General features: G+C 44.0%; 1 protein-coding gene across 2 annotated transcripts in view; it reads left to right on the top strand.

Annotated features, from left to right (window-relative positions):
• Window positions 1–19,205, top strand: part of LOC106562979 (tubulin polyglutamylase TTLL11-like) — a 52,799-nt gene that overhangs the window by 16,342 nt on the left and 17,252 nt on the right. For both annotated transcript variants that reach the window (XM_014128145.2, XM_045689884.1), the window contains exons 4-7: window positions 3,244–3,534; window positions 3,790–4,074; window positions 4,918–5,013; window positions 5,081–5,193. In XM_014128145.2, coding sequence (XP_013983620.1) covers window positions 3,244–3,534; window positions 3,790–4,074; window positions 4,918–5,013; window positions 5,081–5,193 — 785 coding nt within the window. The remainder of the gene's footprint in view (window positions 1–3,243; window positions 3,535–3,789; window positions 4,075–4,917; window positions 5,014–5,080; window positions 5,194–19,205) is intronic.

The raw sequence follows: 19,205 nt of genomic DNA, 5'->3' as shown, positions 1-19,205 counted from the left end.
CACAGCAATTTTCCTAGCAAGGACAGGCGTCACAAAAACCAGAAAACCAGCTAAAATTATGCACTAACCTTTGACGATCTTCATCAGATGACACTCCTAGGACATCATGTTACACAATACATGCATTTTTTGTTCGATCAAGTTGATATTTATATCCAAAAACAGCCTTTTATATTGGCGCGTGATGTTCAGAAAATATTTTGCCTCCAATACTGCCGGTGAATCAGCACTACAATTTACAAAAATACTCATCATAAACGTTGATAAAATATTAAACTGTTATTCAAAGAATTATAGATGAACATCTCCTTTATGCAACCGCTGTGACAGATTTCAAAAAAGCTTCACAGGGAAAGCACACTTTGCAATAATCTGAGTACTGCGCTCAGAAAAAGACATCAAGCAATACAGATACCCGCCATTTTGGAGTCATCTAAAATCATAAATAGCATTAGAAATATTCACACACCTTTGATGATCTTCATCAGAAGGCACTTCCAGGTATCCCAGGTCCACAATAAATGTTGTTTTGTTCGATAAAGTCCATAATTTATGTCCAACTAGCTCCTTGTTGTTTGCGCGTTCAGTAAGCTACTCCAAGTGTAGGAAGCGCGGCCAAAATGTCACGACGAAAAGTAAAAAAAAGTTATATTTACGTTCGTTCAAACATGTCAAACGTTGTATAGCATCAATCTTTAGGGCCTTTTTAACTTAGAACTTCAATAATATTCCAACCGGATGATTCCAATGTCTTAAAATGTTTTGGAACACAGCTACCCCTCACGTGAATGCGCGCCAATGAACTCATGTGCTTTCCTGAGTTGACAACTTCCAACTTCCTTTGTTGGCTCTCTGTTCACCATAGACGCCTCAAACAACTTTCTAAAGACTGTTGACATCTAGTGGAAGCCTTAGGACGTGCAAAATGAACCCTAAGTCACTGTGTGTTAGATATGCAATCACTTGAAAAAACTACAGCCTCAGATCCTCCACATCCTGGTTGGATTTTTTCTCAGGTTTTTGCCTGGCATATGAGTTCTGTTATACTCACAGACATCATTCAAACAGTTTTAGAAACGTCAGAGTGTTTTCTATCCAAATCTACTAATAATATGCATATTCTAGTTCCTGGGCCCGATTTAGTAGGCCGTTTAATTTGGGTACGTTTTTCGTCCGGCCGTGAAAATACTGCCCCCTACCCAAGAGAGGTTAAGAATGTACCAAATAGTTGCTTTGGCCACACCTAATGTTTTTGCTATCTCTCTGATGGGTTTGCTTTGATTTTTTTTCAGCCTAACGATGGCTTGCTTCACTGGCAGTGACAGCTCTTTGGACTTCATATTGAGGGTTAACGGCAACAGATTGCAAATGCCACACGTGAAATCAACCCTAGACCTTTTATCTGCTTAGTTGTTAATGAACTAATGAGGGAATAACACACACCTGACCCTGGAACAGCTGAGCAGCTAATTGTCCAATTTACTTTTGGTCCCTTTAAAAAGGGGCGGACCACATGTATAAAGTACTGTTATTCCTACACTGTTCACCCGATTTAGATGTGAATATTCATTATTTAATATGCTGTGGTAGACAGGTAAAATAATAATAACTTGGTCAATATCCAAATAGTTATGTACCTGACTGTATGAATGGATAAAGCCTTTGATCACGTGACACCATATATGTCTAATAACGCATTGAAGCCAAATGAAGTCGGTTATGATGGTGTCTCATGGAGACATAACATGTGCAGTTTGAGCTACTCCAGGAAGTGATGCTGCAGGCTAGCTCAGTGCTGCCCCCTCTCATTGAGTAACTCAAGTTGATGGCCGACCGGGGTACTGCAGGCTCCCATTAGCAACTCGATTATCTTTATAGCTTATTTTGTGTGTGATTTTTAAAATGATTGGTTCAAGGACATACATCTTGTGTAAGAAGCAATTATTGGTACCTTGATTATCTTTGAAACATTTTATTATTTACAAGAAGATTGACCTATTCACTATTCACCTATTCACATCCTGTTTTCTGCTAACAATGCCTGCCGTACAGAAGTTGGCCTTGAACTATTGTGGCTTCGATGAGAGGGGGCAGTCGTTCTCCCCTGGTTGGCACGCAGGATTATTTAGAGCTAGGAAATGTAATGGTGTTTGACCTTTCGGAGGTCACTGACTTTGAGAGGGTGCGTCCTCAGACGGCCTCCCCTGCCTAGCATAGGGATGAATGGTGGATGGGTCATTCAACTGGCTTTGTGAATGAACTGACATTGAAAGGGCACAGTGTAAAAAGATACAGCTCAGCTAGTCCGACAGAGGGGGGCACTACAGCCCCTTTTAAAAAAAGGCTCTGCATCTTAACCACAGACCGTCTACAGCAGGGCTCTCCGATTCCGGTTCCTGGAGAGCTCGCGTCGTGTAGGTTTACGCTCCGACCCTAATCTTGTGCACCTGATTTTAATAATTAGCTGGTCGGTAAGATGAATCAGGTTAGGTTAGTTACAACTGGGGTTGAATTGAAAACCTAGAGGACGGTATCTCCAGGAACAGGGTTGGAGAGCCCTGGACTAGACATAGACTAACCTTGATGGGGCTGTGCCATAGGATACTATCAGAGCTGAGGGCATTAAGTATTAACATTAGTCTGAATTACTTCATTCTTCAAACAAGGTAGGTCACAATAAGGAATGAGACTGTGTATGTAGTTAATATGAATGAATCCCAATGTAGGAAATTGCTGTAGATGAATATAAGCCCTCCGAGCTCAATATCTGGCCTTGGGATGTGGTGTCTGACTGGTGCAGAAATACTCATGAGAGAGTGAATATTGAAAAATGTCCATACAGACATTAGCAGTAATGTTTTTCCAGAGAGACACGGACAGGATAATGTCCTCCGCTAAAGATGCAGTCATGCATAGACGAAGCCAATAGCTATACGATTAGACTCCTTATATCACTCTGTATGAGCTTAAGTCACGTTTACGGGGATGACAGGAAGTCCGCTATCATCTTTCAGCACTAAATGTAATGGGATTTGACTCGGAGGGGGCTCCTTTACAATCCAGCTGATTTGGCCTCTTTGCCATTGAGGAGAATTGGTTTGAAAGTTAAAGAGCAAAAATATTTGGCATTTTCCCCTAAACATCAAATCAGATGACCCTTGCTTGATTGACCTTTAACGTCTTCTTCCATTTAGACTCCTGGTTGGTCAATGTTTTATTTCTGAGTGTTGCTGTCTGTCTCAGATCAGTCTGGCCAAGGACAGTGACCTGTCCCAGAAGCCCACCTTCATCATCAAGCCGGACGGAGGGTCCCAGGGGGACGGCATCTACCTCATCCGTGACCCCGGCGACCTCAGGGTCATAGCAGGGTCACATACCAAGCAGTCCGTGGTCCAGGAGTACATCCACAAGCCCCTGCTCATCGACAAGCTCAAGTTCGACATCCGTCTCTACGTGCTGGTCAAGTCCCTGGAGCCGCTGGAGATCTATATCGCGAAAGAGGGGCTGTCGCGTTTCTGCACCGAGCCATACCAGGTAAGAACATGCATAATGACTTTATAACATGTTCATAAACCCATTCTGCACCGAGCCATACCAGGTATGAACAGTAGGAACACTTTATCTGAAGAGTACCTACGCATGGACTTCATGACGCATACAGCATTCATAAGCAGTACATAAGATATCTCATCTTCCATTCGGCCTAAAAGCATACTACTAGCATTTTAAACATTGAGTGAATATACAATTCTGAAATCTGTTTCTCCCATCTCCCTGCCACCCCACTAGGAGCCCAGTCAGAAGAACCTGAGCCATGTGTTCATGCACCTGACCAACTACTCCCTCAACGTCCAGAGCGGGAACTTTGTCCACTCAGACAGCCTGTCGTCGGGCAGCAAGCGCACCTTCTCCAGCGTGCTCTACCGCCTGGCCTCTAAGGGAGTGGACATTAAGAAGGTGTGGTCAGATATCATCTCTCTGGTCATCAAGACGATCATCGCCCTGGTTCCTGAGCTCAAGGTTTACTACCAGGCCGACATACCGCCCGGCAAACCAGGACCCACCTGTTTCCAGGTACGGAGTAGGGACAGGAGAGTGTGTGATTCAGTTAGTTGTCATGTGAATGTAATGGGAAAGAGGTTTTACAATATAATATAACTATTGTCGTGGAATATTCTACTCAAGTGAGAGAGACTTTGTCATTTCTTCAACCAATCATCTTTATTCAATATTGATTAATTATTGCAATAATGAGGCTGGTTGAGTAACCTAACCTTTACACAAATGCAGAGTCCTATATTTAGCTGACACTAAAAATGCTTAGTCATGATTGGTTCCACCCATCCCATGCAGATTGGGGCATCATAAGCCACTCTGGGTTCATCCAGTCGTTATCTGCACGGGGTTGTTGTCTTAACCCCACCCTGTTTTTAGTTTCCCAGATGCAAGGATGATTTTGAGACAATGAGGGATTGTTCTACTCCTAAGCTATCCCTAGTAAAAACACATGCTTGTGTTCTGTAATGCAGTCTTTAACTCATTTGTCAGCTCAAGCTCAAGCCATACGCCCAGATTAGCTGCAGGGAACTAGAGTAGAGACCATTTAAAAACACAGACACTCGTAGGACAGAAATGTCTTTACTATTAGTTAAATATGAGTTGTTAACCATTAATATGAAATAAATCGGGTAAATACGTAATTTTCCTCTCACACTATCTTCAGTTGTATCAAGGAGAAAGACCATGAATCCACGTGTCGAGAGCTCAGACGGAGTTATGAAAAACTACACTAATATGGACGATATTAAAATGTCTTCTTAGGTACTAGATGTATTTTAGGGATAATGTGACTGAGTTTTAGATGTGGTGTTTTGCAATACATAACGCCCATTTCTACCGTGTGTGTGTGTGTGTTAGATCTTGGGATTTGACATCCTCCTGATGAAGAACCTAAAGCCAGTTTTACTGGAGGTCAACGCCAACCCCAGTATGAGAATAGAACACGAGCAGGAGGTGAGTAGGACCATCATCATCACCACCACTGCCGTGCTCTGAAGTGCTAATGGTGTGTCTGTTGCAGGTGTCCCCGGGGGTGTTTGAGTACGTCCCCAGCCCAGTAGATGAGGAGGTGAAGGTGGGAGTCATTAGGGACACACTTCGTCTCATGGACCCTGCTCAGAAGAAATCACTAACGTGAGTCACGCACACACGTGGCCATGAAGCTATGGTTAGCTTCATGGGGTTTGGATTGACCTGGGATGTGGACGTGAAGTTAGGGTTCAGGGCTCTACGACATCACAGCGTTAGGCTTTCACAATGCAATTCAAGGAAACAGGTTTGTAATTTTGACGCGCATAGAAAGGAGTCCTCATGAGTGCGTTCAAGTGCGTGTGTCCCGGCCAATTCTCTTCACAATATACAAACACAGGCTCATTCTGTTCAGAACAACCCAGGGTAGCCTAGCGGTTAAGAGCATTGGGCCAGTAACCGAAAGGTCGCTGGTTCGAATCCCTGAGCTGACTAGGTGAAAAATCTGTCGATGTGCCCTTGTGCAAAATAAGTTAACCCTAATTGGTCCTGTAAGTCGCTCAAGATAAGAGCTTCTGCTAAATGACTACAATGTAACTTTACATCAAGCGTAGTGATCGTAAATGTTATGACATCATAAACTATATGACATTTTTGTTTTTATGCTGCGGAAATGTGAAGTGCGCATTTGGACTCGGGGGTGTTGCTTGTATGGCATGAAAGCGGTATTTATTATAATCCTCAATATCTTATCGTTCAAAATACAGTCCTCTTAACTTATAGTATTTCCCTCACTCAGACAACAACATCGGGAGGGATGGGGGGGTGTGTGTGTGTCAACGTCTTGTCACGCGAGGTGCTCAAGTTCAGATCGGCTTTCAGTCAAAACCCCATCCAGCGCAGAGCCAGAGCTCTGACGTCTTGTATAGCATGTTACTGTACAGCCACTGTTCCAATTTTAGGCATTTATCGGTGACCAAATATGCAATGTAGTGTAAAAGGCTACAAAGCTTTATGACATATTTGAGCAAGGTAAGACATTACTCTATTCTTTAGAATTGCATTGCGTTTATTTTTGTTTCCAAAGTAGGCCTGTCTTTTTAAGTTTGACTACAGTAGGCTAGCCAAGACAAATGCTAGGTGTCTTTTTGTACCTTTTTTCTTTTTGTAGACTATCAGTAGCCAATAGACACATGTTTTTTTCCCAGTGACAAGTAAGACAAACCTAGATGGTAGCCTAAGATTAAACAAGTAAGCTATTTCATCTGACATATCCAGGGAATGCGTGATTGATATTTTGATGCGCAACCTATCGAATTATCAGATTTTCTTGAATTTTTAGGTTGTTTTTGTGCATATTGGCCTGGGCTATATTATTCACCACCTGAGGAAGTGGGAACTCCAAAACACTTAGATTTCTAACTCTAAATAGGATATTGTTGCTAGATAGCCATGTAGGCTATTTGAGTCATCAATCAGTAAATGTAATGTCCTACAACAACTTTCCAGCGCTGGGCCTATACAGGCTACTTTAGGTAGGCCTAGTCACCGCAAGTGGTGTGCTCCGCTCTGCGGGCGCATCAAAACCATATACTACATACCACTAATATAACTAGTAGTATGTACGGGATACACCTGGTTTCTTGCAGGTTCCTTCTCGACGATGCAGCAAACAATACGAAATAATAAGAATACAAATCTAAAGTAAATGGCTCAGTAGAATGTGTGTGTATGCATAATACAGGAAGACACAATTTATAGTTCAATATTTACACTTGTTTTGGCGAAGGGGGGATTGGCGGGCAAGTGTTTTAAACTGTGCAGTATTTAGCAATCATAATAAGTGTGTGTGTGCTAACGTGTGTAGAATCAGTGCAGGTGGTCCGTCCAATTTAAGTCTTCGACAATCTGATGGCTTGTAGATACCAACAGGCTCCGAGAGTTTCTATCAGACCTCATGCTTCCGATACTGTCTGCCCGACGGTAAGGCACAGCTCTTGGCTGGGGTGTGTGGAGAGCTTGAGGATGCCGCCTTAGGAAGTAGAGATGCTGTTGCGCCCTCTTGACAAGAGTGGTGGTGTTGTTGGTCCATGTCAAGTCCTCAGTGATGTGGACGCCGAGGAACTTAAAACTGCTGACTCTTTACTGCAGTCGTGTTGATGTGGATCGGGGCGTGCTTGGATCGGGGCGTGCCTCTGCTTCCTGAAGTCAACAATCAAGTCATTTGTTTTGCTGACGTGGAGGGAGAGGTTGTTCTCCTGGCACCACAATGCCAGTTCACTCACCTCCTCCCTATAGGCTGAGTCGTCATTGTTGGTTATCAGGCTACAACCGTGGTTTTGTCAGCAAACTTGAAGCAAATTTGATGGAGTTGGTGTCCTGCAAAGCTGTGCAGTCGTGGGTGAACAGGGAGTACGGCAGAGGACACACCCCAGGCCCCTGTGTTAAGAGTCAGTGTGGAGGAGGTGTTGTTGCCAATCCTCACAGCCTGCGGTCTGCTTTTCAGGAAGTCCAGGATCCAGTTGCAGAGAGAGGTGTCCAGACCCAGGGCTCTGACCTTGGTGTCGAGCTTGGAGGGAACAATAGTGTTGAAGGCTGAACTGTAGTCAATGAATAGCATTCTCACATAGGTGTTCCTCTTGTCCAGATGTGTTACGGTCGTTTGAATAGCGATGGAAATGGCGTCTTGCGTGGAACTGTTGGCGGTACGCAAACTGGAGTGGGTACAGTGTGCCTGGCATGTTGGCCTTAATGTGGGCCGTGACCAGCCTTTCGAAGCACTTCATGATGACCGGGGTGAGTGCGAAGGGGCGATAGTCATGTCACCTTGTTTTTCTTGGGCACTGGGACGATGGCGGTCTCCTTGAAGCAAGTGGGGGCTACAGCCTGGGACAGGGACAGGTTTAAGATGTCCAAGAAGAATCGAGGGGTGAGAGGTGAGAAATAAATGCTGTACTCCCAGAAAGCCGTGACTCTACTCTATGTAACTGGAACAACAGTAGTTGCTTTGAAAACGGTATATTTCCCAGGATAGCGTTTTGAGCAACGGTGATATGGTTGTGCTTATTCGAATGCACCACTCTCTCCTCCGTGCTAACAGCAAGGAGAGGGAGTGGCTCAATCACACAGCACCCGACAGCGAAACAGGGACAGGCAGATACTTTCATATGGTTTATTTTTGGTCAGTTGCACATTTGCTTGAATAAATCATGATGATAATAATTTAAAAAAGCAAAAATGAGCGTGACCAGCTACATTGTTTTTACTGGCACCCTAGCGACCAATACATTTTTTTTTTTTTTTAAGTATTGTCGCACTGCCAAGTCAAAGGCGAGTGTTTTGATCACAGTTTTGAGCCCTGGGTTTAGGGTTATGTTTGAGGCTAGGGTTAGGGTTCAACTGAGATGTGGATGAAGCTTAGGGTGAAGATGCATCATTCCTCCATTACCATAGATGGTGTCAGCGACCCAAGTCTCTCCTTCCCTACCTCCCTCCATCTCGACTAAGTTCATCCTGTGTGTGTGGTGATATTAGCCAATCAGTGTGACGTGTCTGGGTCTGGGCTCTAGGCTGGACCTGGGGATTGCTGATAGGGGAAAGTCTCTCTCTCTCTCTCCCTCTGGTCTCTCTGGCCAGCCAGCTTTAGAAACGCCCCAGTGAGCAGCTCTCCATAAGCCTGTTAAAGGGAAACATTCAATTCCAGCCCAGACGTGATGAAATTTCACACGACTGCCGTGTGTGTGTGTGTGTGTGTGTGTGTGTGTGTGTGTGTGTGTGTGTGTGTGTGTGTGTGTGTGTGTGTGTGTGTGTGTGTGTGTGTGTGTGTGTGTGTGTGTGTGTCTGGCAGGCAGCTCGATGCTCTGCGGCCCATGGGATGGCCATCACTAACCTCCCCTTACCACTATTTCATTGAGACTTACCATAACGAAATGGTATCTCTCTCTCTGCCTCTCTCTGTGCTTTCTCTGCCCTTTTCTATCATTTTCATCCTCTCGCTTTCTGTCTTGATCTATCCCTGTTCTCTCTCGCTCTCCCTTCCTTGGTTATCAAGACATGGCTTTCACAGTCAGAATGATCTCTCTCTCTCCGCATCTTTCTCTATACGATGATCTTCCATTTGTGACTCGTTTCAGGAAACTAGGCACATGTTGCACGTCACTACTTCACAGGAGCGCCATTTGAACGTAAACTTCTGGAACATGTGATCTTTCATGTGCCTTAATAACAAACTTGTATGCCATCTGTATGCCACCAACTTGTATGCCACCAGCCTAGTTGGTTTAGCCACGGAAAAAATCAGCAACCTTCCCGCTAGCCATGACTGGCTGAAATAACGAGTTGGCTGGACATGCCGAGAGATTAGTTCAGATTGGTCTGCCATGTAGCACGCTTCTGTCTATTAATGAGCTGGTCAGTATATGTAGGTAATCCTTTCTAACGTGTAAAAAATAATAATAGATATCACGACGTAGAGCTGCATAAGTGTTGTTCTCAGCTTTCTGGAGGACTGAGTATTGAAATCAGTGGAATTAGACTATGATAGCTAAGGAGAGAGAGAGAATTCTGCCGGGTTGATTGCAAATATGCAGACAGAGTCGAAAAGAGAACGCACAGAATTCTGTTGTATAAAACACCTGTCTCCGGATTACATCTTCAAACAAAGGGCAACCATGGCATCCGTGACAGAGGGAGAAGCTTTCATCCATGTAAGAGAGTCTAGCTAGTTACATTTTCAGATACTACATGTCTCTAATTTTGTCAGAAAGTCATTTTATATTTCAAGTTAGTGTACTGTTAGCTAGCTAGCTAGTTAACATTACGTGTATGATCTGTGTAGGAATATTATTCATATCTCAGAGCCATTTGCATTGCTAAACTCAGCAAAAAAAGAAACGTCCCTTTTTCAGGACCCTGTCTTCCAAAGATAATTTGGAAAAATCCATATAACTGGGCTCACAGATCTTCATTGTAAAGGGTTTAAACACTATTTCCCATGCTGTTCAATGAACCATAAACAATTAATGAACATGCACCTGTGGAACGGTTGTTAACTTGTTATGGATAGGGGGCAGTATTTTTCACGGCCGGATAAAAAACGTACCCGATTTAATCTGATTATTACTCCTGCCCAGAAACTAGAATATGCATATAATTATTAGCTTTGGATAGAAAACACTCCAAAGTTTCTAAAACTGTTTGAATGGTGGCTGTGAGTATAACAGAACTCATTTGGCAGGCCAAAACCTGAGAAGATTCCTTACAGGAAGTGCCCTCTCTGACCATTTCTTGGCCTTCTACACTCTCTTTATTGAAAACTGAGGATCTCTGCTGTAACGGGACACTTCCTACGGCTCCCATAGGCTCTCAGAAGGCGGCAAAACGTTGAATGATGACTTTGCAGGCCATGGCTGAAAAACAGTAGCGCATTTGGATAGTGGTCGATCAGAGAACAATGAGACTGGGGGCGCGTGCACGAGCCGACACCATGTTTTTATTTTTTCGTCTTTGAACGAAAACAGGGTTTCCCGGTCGGAATATTATCGCTTTTTGACGAGAAAAATCGCATAAAAATTGATTTTAAACAGCGGTTGACATGCTTCGAAGTATGGTAATGGAATATTTACATTTTTTTTGTCACAAAACGCGTCGGGCGCGTCACCCTTCGGATAGTGTCTTGAACGCACAACAAAACGCCGCTATTTGGATATAACTATGGATTATTTGGAAGCAAACCAACATTTGTTATTGGAGTAGGGAGTGCATTCTGATGAAGAACAGCAAAGGTAATCCAATTTTTCTTATAGTAAATCTGAGTTTGGTGAGGGCCAAACTTGGTGGGTGTCAAAATAGCTAGCCTGTGATGGCCGGGCTATCTACTCAGAATATTGCAAAATGTGCTTTCACCGGAAAATAATTGTTATGTTTTATGTGAACGTTTATCGTGAATAATTTAGTAAATTCACCGGAAGTTTCGGTGGGTATGCTAGTTCTGAACATTTACATTTTTTTTACATTTTAGTCATTTAGCAGACGCTCTTATCCAGAGCGACTTACAAATTGGTGCATTCACCTATAATATCCAGTGGAACAACCACTTTACAATAGTGCATCTAAATCTTTTAAGGGGGGGGTTAGAAGGATTACTTTATCCTATCCCAGGTATTCCTTGAAGAGGTGGGGTTTCAGGTGTCTCCGGAAGGTGGTGATTGACTCCGCTGTCCTGGCGTCGTGAGGGAGCTTGTTCCACCATTGGGGTGCCAGAGCAGCGAACAGTTTTGACTGGGCTGAGCGGGAACTGTGCTTCCTCAGAGGTAGGGAGGCGAGCAGGCCAGAGGTGGATGAACGGAGTGCCCTTGTTTGGGTGTAGGGCCTGATCAGAGCCTGAAGGTACGGAGGTGCCGTTCCCCTCACAGCTCCGTAGGCAAGCACCATGGTCTTGTAGCGGATGCGAGCTTCGACTGGAAGCCAGTGGAGAGAGCGGAGGAGCGGGGTGACGTGAGAGAACTTGGGAAGGTTGAACACCAGACGGGCTGCGGCGTTCTGGATGAGTTGTAGGGGTTTAATGGCACAGGCAGGGAGCCCAGCCAACAGCGAGTTGCAGTAATCCAGACGGGAGATGACAAGTGCCTGGATTAGGACCTGCGCCGCTTCCTGTGTGAGGCAGGGTCGTACTCTGCGAATGTTGTAGAGCATGAACCTACAGGATCGGGTCACCGCCTTGATGTTGGTGGAGAACGACAGGGTGTTGTCCAGGGTCACGCCAAGGCTCTTAGCACTCTGGGAGGAGGACACAAGGGAGTTGTCAACCGTGATGGCGAGATCATGGAACGGGCAGTCCTTCCCCGGGAGGAAGAGCAGCTCCGTCTTGCCGAGGTTCAGCTTGAGGTGGTGATCCGTCATCCACACTGATATGTCTGCCAGACATGCAGAGATGCGATTCGCCACCTGGTTGTCAGAAGGGGGAAAGGAGAAGATTAATTGTGTGTCGTCTGCATAGCAATGATATGAGAGACCATGTGAGGATATGACAGAGCCAAGTGACTTGGTGTATAGCGAGAATAGGAGTGGGCCAAGAACAGAGCCCTGGGGGACACCAGTGGTGAGAGCACGTGGTGCGGAGACAGATTCTCGCCACGCCACCTGGTAGGAGCGACCTGTCAGGTAGGACGCAATCCAAGCGTGCGCGGTGCCGGAGATGCCCAGCTCGGAGAGGGTGGAGAGGAGGATCTGATGGTTCACGGTATCAAAGGCAGCAGATAGGTCTAGAAGGATGAGAGCAGAGGAGAGAGAGTTAGCTTTAGCAGTGCGGAGAGCCTCCGTGACACAGAGAAGAGCAGTCTCAGTTGAATGCCCAGTCTTGAAACCTGACTGATTAGGATCAAGAAGGTCATTCTGAGAGAGATAGCAAGAGAGCTGGCCAAGCACGGCGCGTTCAAGAGTTTTGGAGAGAAAGGAAAGAAGGGATACTGGCCTGTAGTTGTTGACATCGGAGGGATCGAGTGTAGGTTTTTTTCAGAAGGGGTGCAACTCTCGCTCTCTTGAAGACGGAAGGGACGTAGCCAGCGGTCAAGGATGCGTTGATGAGCGAGGTGAGGTAGGGGAGAAGGTCTCCGGAAATGGTCTGGAGAAGAGAGGAGGGGATAGGGTCAAGTGGGCAGGTTGTTGGGCGGCCGGCCATCACAAGACGCGAGAGTTCATCTGGAGAGAGAGGGGAGAAAGAGGTCAAAGCACAGGGTAGGGCAGTGTGAGCAGGACCAGCAGTGTCGTTTGACTTAGCAACGAGGATCGGATGTCGTCAACCTTCTTTTCAAAATGGTTGACGAAGTCATCCGCAGAGAGGGAGGAGGGGGGGGGAGGGGGAGGAGGATTAAGGAGGGAGGAGAAGGTAGCAAAGAGCTTCCTAGGGTTAGAGGCAGATGCTTGGAGTTTAGAGTGGTAGAAGGTGGCTTTAGCAGCAGAGACAGAAGAGGAAAATGTAGAGAGGAGGGAGTGAAAGGATGCCAGGTCCGCAGGGAGGCGAGTTTTCCTCCATTTCCGCTCGGCTGCCCGGAGCCCTGTTCTGAACGTCACATGCTAATGTAAAAAGCTGTTTTTTGATATAAATATGAACTTGATTGAACAAAACATGCATGTATTGTATAACATAATGTCCTAGGAGTGTCATCTGATGAAGATCATCAAAGGTTAGTGCTGCATTTAGCTGTGGTTTTGTTTTTTTGTGACATATGCTAGCTTGAAAAATGGGTGTCTGATTATTTCTGGCTGGGTACTCTGCTGACATAATCTAATGTTTTGCTTTCGCTGTAAAGCCTTTTTGAAATCGGACAGTGTGGTTAGATAAAGGAGAGTCTTGTCTTTAAAATGGTGTAAAATAGTCATATGTTTGAAAAATGGAAGTTTTCGGATATTCGAGGACTTTGTATTTCGCGCCACGCCCATCATTGGAGCAGGTGTTCCGCTAGCGGAACGTCTAGATGTAAGAGACACTAACAGCTTACAGACAGAAGGCAATTAAGGTCACAGTTATAAACTTACGGCACTAAAGAGGCCTTTCTACTGACTCTGAAAAACACCAAAAGAAAGATGCCCAGGGTCCCTGCTGATCTGCGGAAATGTGCCTTAGGCATGCTACAAGGAGGCACGAGGACTGCAGATGTGGCCAGGGCAATAAATTGCAATGTCCGTACGCACAATCCCTCCATCAGTGCTCAGACTGTCCGCAATAGGCTGAGAGAGGTGGGACTGAGGGCTTGTAGGCCTGTTGTAAGGCAGGTCGTCACCAGACATCACCAGCAACAATGTTGCCTATGGGCACCCACCGTCGCTGGACCAGACAGGACTCGCAAAAAGTGCTCTTCACTGACGAGTTGCAGTTTTGTCTCACCGGGGGTGATGGTCGGATTTGCGTTTATCGTTGAAGGAATGAGCGTTACACCGAGGCATGTACTCTGGAGCGGGATCGATTTGGAGGTGGAGGGTCCGTCATGGTCTGGGGCGGTGTGTCACAGCATCATCGGACTGAGGTTGTTGTCATTGAAGGCAATCTCAACGCTGTGCGTTACAGGGAAGACATCCTCCTCCATCATGTGTTACCCTTCCTGCAGGCTCATCCTGACATGACCCTCCAGCATGACAATGCCACCAGCCATACTGCTAGTTCTGTGTGTGATTTCCTGCAAGACAGGAATGTCTTGGTGGAAGAGTGGGGTAACATCTCACAGCAAGAGCTGGCAAATCTGGTGCAGTCCATGAGGAGGGGATACTGACTGCTACTTTGGATTTTGACCTTTGTTCAGGGACACATTATTCCATTTCTGTTAGTCACATGTCTGTGGAACTTGTTCAGTTTGTCTCAGTTGTTGAATCTTATGTTCATACAAATATTTACATGTTAACCTCTCTGGGTTAGGTGGGACGTTTGTGTCCCACCCTAGTCAACAGCCAGTGGAATCGCGTGGCGCGAAATACAAATACCTCAAATGCTATAACTTCAATTTCTCAAACATATGACTATTTTACACAATTTTAAAGATAAGACTCTCATTAATCTAACCACATTGTCCGATTTCAAAAAGGCTTTACAGCAAAAGCAAAACATTAGATTTGTCAGGAGAGTACCCTGCCAAAAATAATCACACAGCCATTTTCAAAGCAAGCATAAATGTCACAAAAACCAAAACCACAGCTAAATGCAGCACTAACCTTTGATCTTCATCAGATGACACTCCTAGGACCATTATGTTATACAATACATGCATGTTTTGTTCAATCAAGTTCATATATATATCAAAAACCAGCTTTTTACATTAGCATGTGATGTTCAGAACTAGCATACCCACCGAAAACTTCCGGTGAATTTACTAAATTACTCATGATAAACGTTGACAAAATACATAACAATTATTTTAAGTATTATAGATACAGAACTCCTTTATGCAAACGCTATGTTAGATTTTAAAATAGCTTTTCGGCGAAAGCACATTTTACAATATTCTGAGTACATAGCTTGGCCATCACAGGCTAGCTAATTTGACACCCACCAAGTTTGGGGCTCACTAAACTAAAAATTGGATTACCTTTGCTGTTCTTCGTCAGAATGCACTCCCAGGACTTCTACTTCAACAACAAATGTTGTTTTGGTTCCAAATAATCCATAGTTATATCCAAATACCTCCGTTTTGTTTGTGCGTTCAGGTCACTATCCGAAGGGTAACGCGCGAGCGCATTTCGTGACAAAAAAATTCTAAATATTCCCATTACCGTACTTAGAAGCATGTCAAACGCTGTTTAAAATCAATTTTTATGCTATTTTTCTCGTAAAATAGCGATAATATTCCAACCGGGCAACGTTGTATTCATTCAAAGGCTGAAAGAAAAAAATTTAGAAATCTTGTGAACGTGCATCTCAGTCTCACTGTCCCCAGGCTGACCACTTACAAACTCTGCTGCTGTACTTTGCCCAGAGACAGCAGACACCCCATTCCACTTTCTGGCGGCTTTAGAGAGCCAATGGAAGCCTTAGAAAGTGTCATGTTACAGCACAGATGCTGTATTTTCGATAGAGATGCAACAGAAGGACAACAAATTGTCAGACAGGGCACTTCCTGTATGGAATCTTCTCAGGTTTTGGCTTGCCATATGAGTTCTGTTATACTCAGACACCATTCAAACCGTTTTAGAAACTTTAGAGTGTTTTCTATCCAAATCTACTAATAATATGCATATCCGTTTCTGGGCAAGAGTAGTAACCAGTTTAAATCGGGTACGTTTTTTTTATCCGGCCGTGAAAATACTGCCCCCTAGCCCAGACAGGTTAAGTTTGCGGAAAATAAACGCAGTTGACAGTGAGAGGATGTTTATTTTTTTTGCTGAGTTTAGTTATAGCCTAATGTTAGCTAGCTGACATTGAACCCTTTTGGTTAGCTACCTGCAGATTCATGCAGGGCGGTAACGTTATTAGTTGGGATTATGTTTCATTGTTTAGCTAGCTAGCTACATGTCTAAAAAATAAGACTCCACAATGCAAGTAACTATTTCAATAGAATGTTTACGATGTCACTGCGACAACTGTCAATCGACGTAGCTGGTAAATTCACTCTGGTGATCTACTTTATTTAAGAGCACTCTTGTCTGAGTGTGCCGGAGCGCAGAATAACTGACAAATTTACGAAACACCTAACACCTGTTGAATATGGCCGGTGTCAGTAAACATTGGATTCACCAACGCTCTGGATAACATAACATCTTAACCAGCTCTCTTGCGGTGAGTAAAATGGTCAGAGTGAGCTGTTCTCTCATTTGTGTCTGGAGGTAGCTAGCCAACGTTAGCCAGTTAGCTTGGGTGCTTGACTGTTGCTGTTAGGGCAGAACGCTCGAATCAACCCTACACCTCATTCAGAGCATCCAGTGTGCGCTCTGAACGCTCCGAGAGTGAAACGCTCTGAATTTACGAACGGATCTGAGTTTATGCAAACCCAGAGCGCCTTCTGGCACTCCAGATTACATTTAGGAACACACCCGTGGTATAAACCAGCTGTTAATCTTGAAATCTTTGGTTGTTTAATAGAGTGGTCACCAACAGGTGATCGTGATCGACTTGTCGATCTCCAAGTCATTTCTAGTCGATCGCCAAACATTTCTGTAAGAAACCCTACAATAAAGCCTTGTGTTCCTATTTTTTTTTATTAGTCTCAGGCTGTTGATAGTAGGTGCAGCCAATTCAGCTGCCCTGCGTGCCAGGTGGGCAAACTGTTGCCATTTCATGTGTCTGAAGGCACAAGCTCTGCCTTCCCGGTGGGCCTGGAAAGGAAATCAAGTGCACTATGTCACCACTGGCCAATCAGATTGCTCAGATGACCGAGTCTGCAGTAACGTAGCAGGCATAAAAGAAAGCTATGGCAACATTGATACTGTGAGATTTCAAAACGTGTAAAACCATGACTAGAGAGAGACTGTCAACGAATACAGCAAAGAGCTGCTGTTTTTATGAGTGAGTTCATGTTTAAGTTCTTACTCAGCACTGTCAACACTTTGTATTCAACACTTTTATAAGCCATAAAATGCGCGTTCTTCCTATTTCCACTCAGCGCTACAACAAGCAGTGCAGCAATAATGAATGAGTAGGAAAGTGTATCTTTTGGTTTGCGTTGTTTTTGTTATTATTAGCGGCTTGGGTCTTTATTTTTTTATATCAAGGGATATTTCCCTTTCTCTGTTCATAGGAGTAACAACATGAGTTTGTGCATGAGGCAGATGTAATGCGGTGCGACTCGAGTTTCGCTATCAGCTGGAAGACGGTGTCCCTTTTTGGTCAGTGTCAGTGGAGGAAAGGGAGAGTGGAGGGATGTTGAGAGACGGACCTTCAGTCTGCTGCTCTCTCCTCCGCTGAGACTGATCATCAGATGCAGGCACCATCAGCCCAGTAAAATTAAAAGCTAATTATTTTAATGTATGCTCACTCAGCTGTGCCTCACAAGTAATACAACAATGGATCTATTACCGGTGTGATCATATAGCCTACCTCAAATTTGGAAATATATATATTTTTTAAATGTCCCGAACAACAATGCATTGGCAGGTAAATTCAAGCAAAGCCAGTATGTGGTGATAATGTATTGGACTTATCGCTTACTGCACAAACATCACTGCTACAGTATTGTTTTTAATTGGTTAATGTTGCATAGGCTTACATTTCTTAAGTCATGTTAATAAAAAATCTGAGCGGTAGATCTCTGCATACATTTTGACTCAGGAAAGGTTGGTGACCACTGGTTTAGTACATAGCCTCACATTTGAATCCTTAAAGAGATGGGTGGGGCTAAAGCTTAAGAGGGTGTGAACAATGCTGAATGGGTGTAGACAAAGAAGAGCTCTCCAGTAGGTACCAAAACATTCAAGGGCCATTTTCTCAAATGTGAGGTTACAAGTTTATCAACATTCAAAGCAGAATTACTTTCCCATTGTTCCTCAACTGTAGTGTATGATAGAAAATGGTATATCTCTGAGTCTCTACTTTTATCCAATGTAAAAAAATAAAATAAAATACAATTTAGCATGTTGCTACATAAGACCGAATCGAGCCGGTCGGTCACATATCTTCTATGATCAGGCAGTTTTTCCTCTGTGAGAGGAATATCTGCTGGGGGATAATGCCCTTTCAGCTATTACCATATTCATGACCAGGACCTTATTGATATAATCCTGTATAATATCTATAATTCTAGATCATCCTCGCTGCATATCTCTTGCTCTTTATACAACAGGTGTGGAGCTAAACCTGGATGCTGATTGGTTAAAACCGCATTCCAGCCGGTGTCTATTCCACAAGTTACCACCAGCTAAACCTTATGTTGAAATGCCTATTTTACTCTCTTCCATCTGACTGTTAAATCCACTGTCTTTTCAGCTCAGCCAGGCAGTTTATATACTAGATCTACACTGTAAAAAGCATCAAGACATTATCTTCCATTTTCTTTTCGTCTAGCATTTGGTTTTCAACAGCAGAGATTTGTAATAAACTTGCCGTCTGTCTCCAACGTTTGCAACGTTTGTTTCAATATTGAAGTTTGATCTCCAACGTGTCGGGACAAGAAACAGGCTGGCAGCTTTTCTTAGCCAGTCGAAATCATGAATTGGCATAATTTTTTTTTAATGGATGTACATAAAGAAATATCAATAGAAAAACACAACATGCAGCTAATTTGCTTTCATTCCAGCTTAATTTTGAAGTGATTGTGTTAGCTGTGTGGTTGGCGATCTCGTCTGAACAGTGGCCTGGCGAGAGAGCAAGTGTTCTATGCCAGGTGAAATCGTGCATCATCATCTCATTGTTATGGATGTCTCCCCCCCCCTAAAAAAATATATATTAAAAAATCACTAGAAAACAGCTTAAATGTAAATGCAGCTACTTTGATGTTATTCTGGAAGCACTGTTTAACTTTGTTAGCCAAAGTTGGCTAGCTAGCGAGCAAGAGATAAGAATGTTGGCAGCCATCATGGCCACCAAACCGATAGAACAAACGACCAGCTGGCTTGGGTAGTAAACCCTATATTTGTGTCGGGGCTATATCTCGTAGACGGATGAAATATAATGAAAATAATTAATTAATTAATTCATGAAAATAATGAAAAAATGTCTATTTGAATATGTTGGTAACCCGTTGAACAAAAGTGAGTGA

Source organism: Salmo salar, chromosome ssa11 (genome assembly GCF_905237065.1).
Source record: "Salmo salar chromosome ssa11, Ssal_v3.1, whole genome shotgun sequence".
NCBI classification, from domain to species: Eukaryota; Metazoa; Chordata; class Actinopteri; order Salmoniformes; family Salmonidae; genus Salmo; species Salmo salar.
Note: the sequence above shows the minus strand (reverse complement) of the source record. Positions and strands in the feature narration are given on the sequence as shown.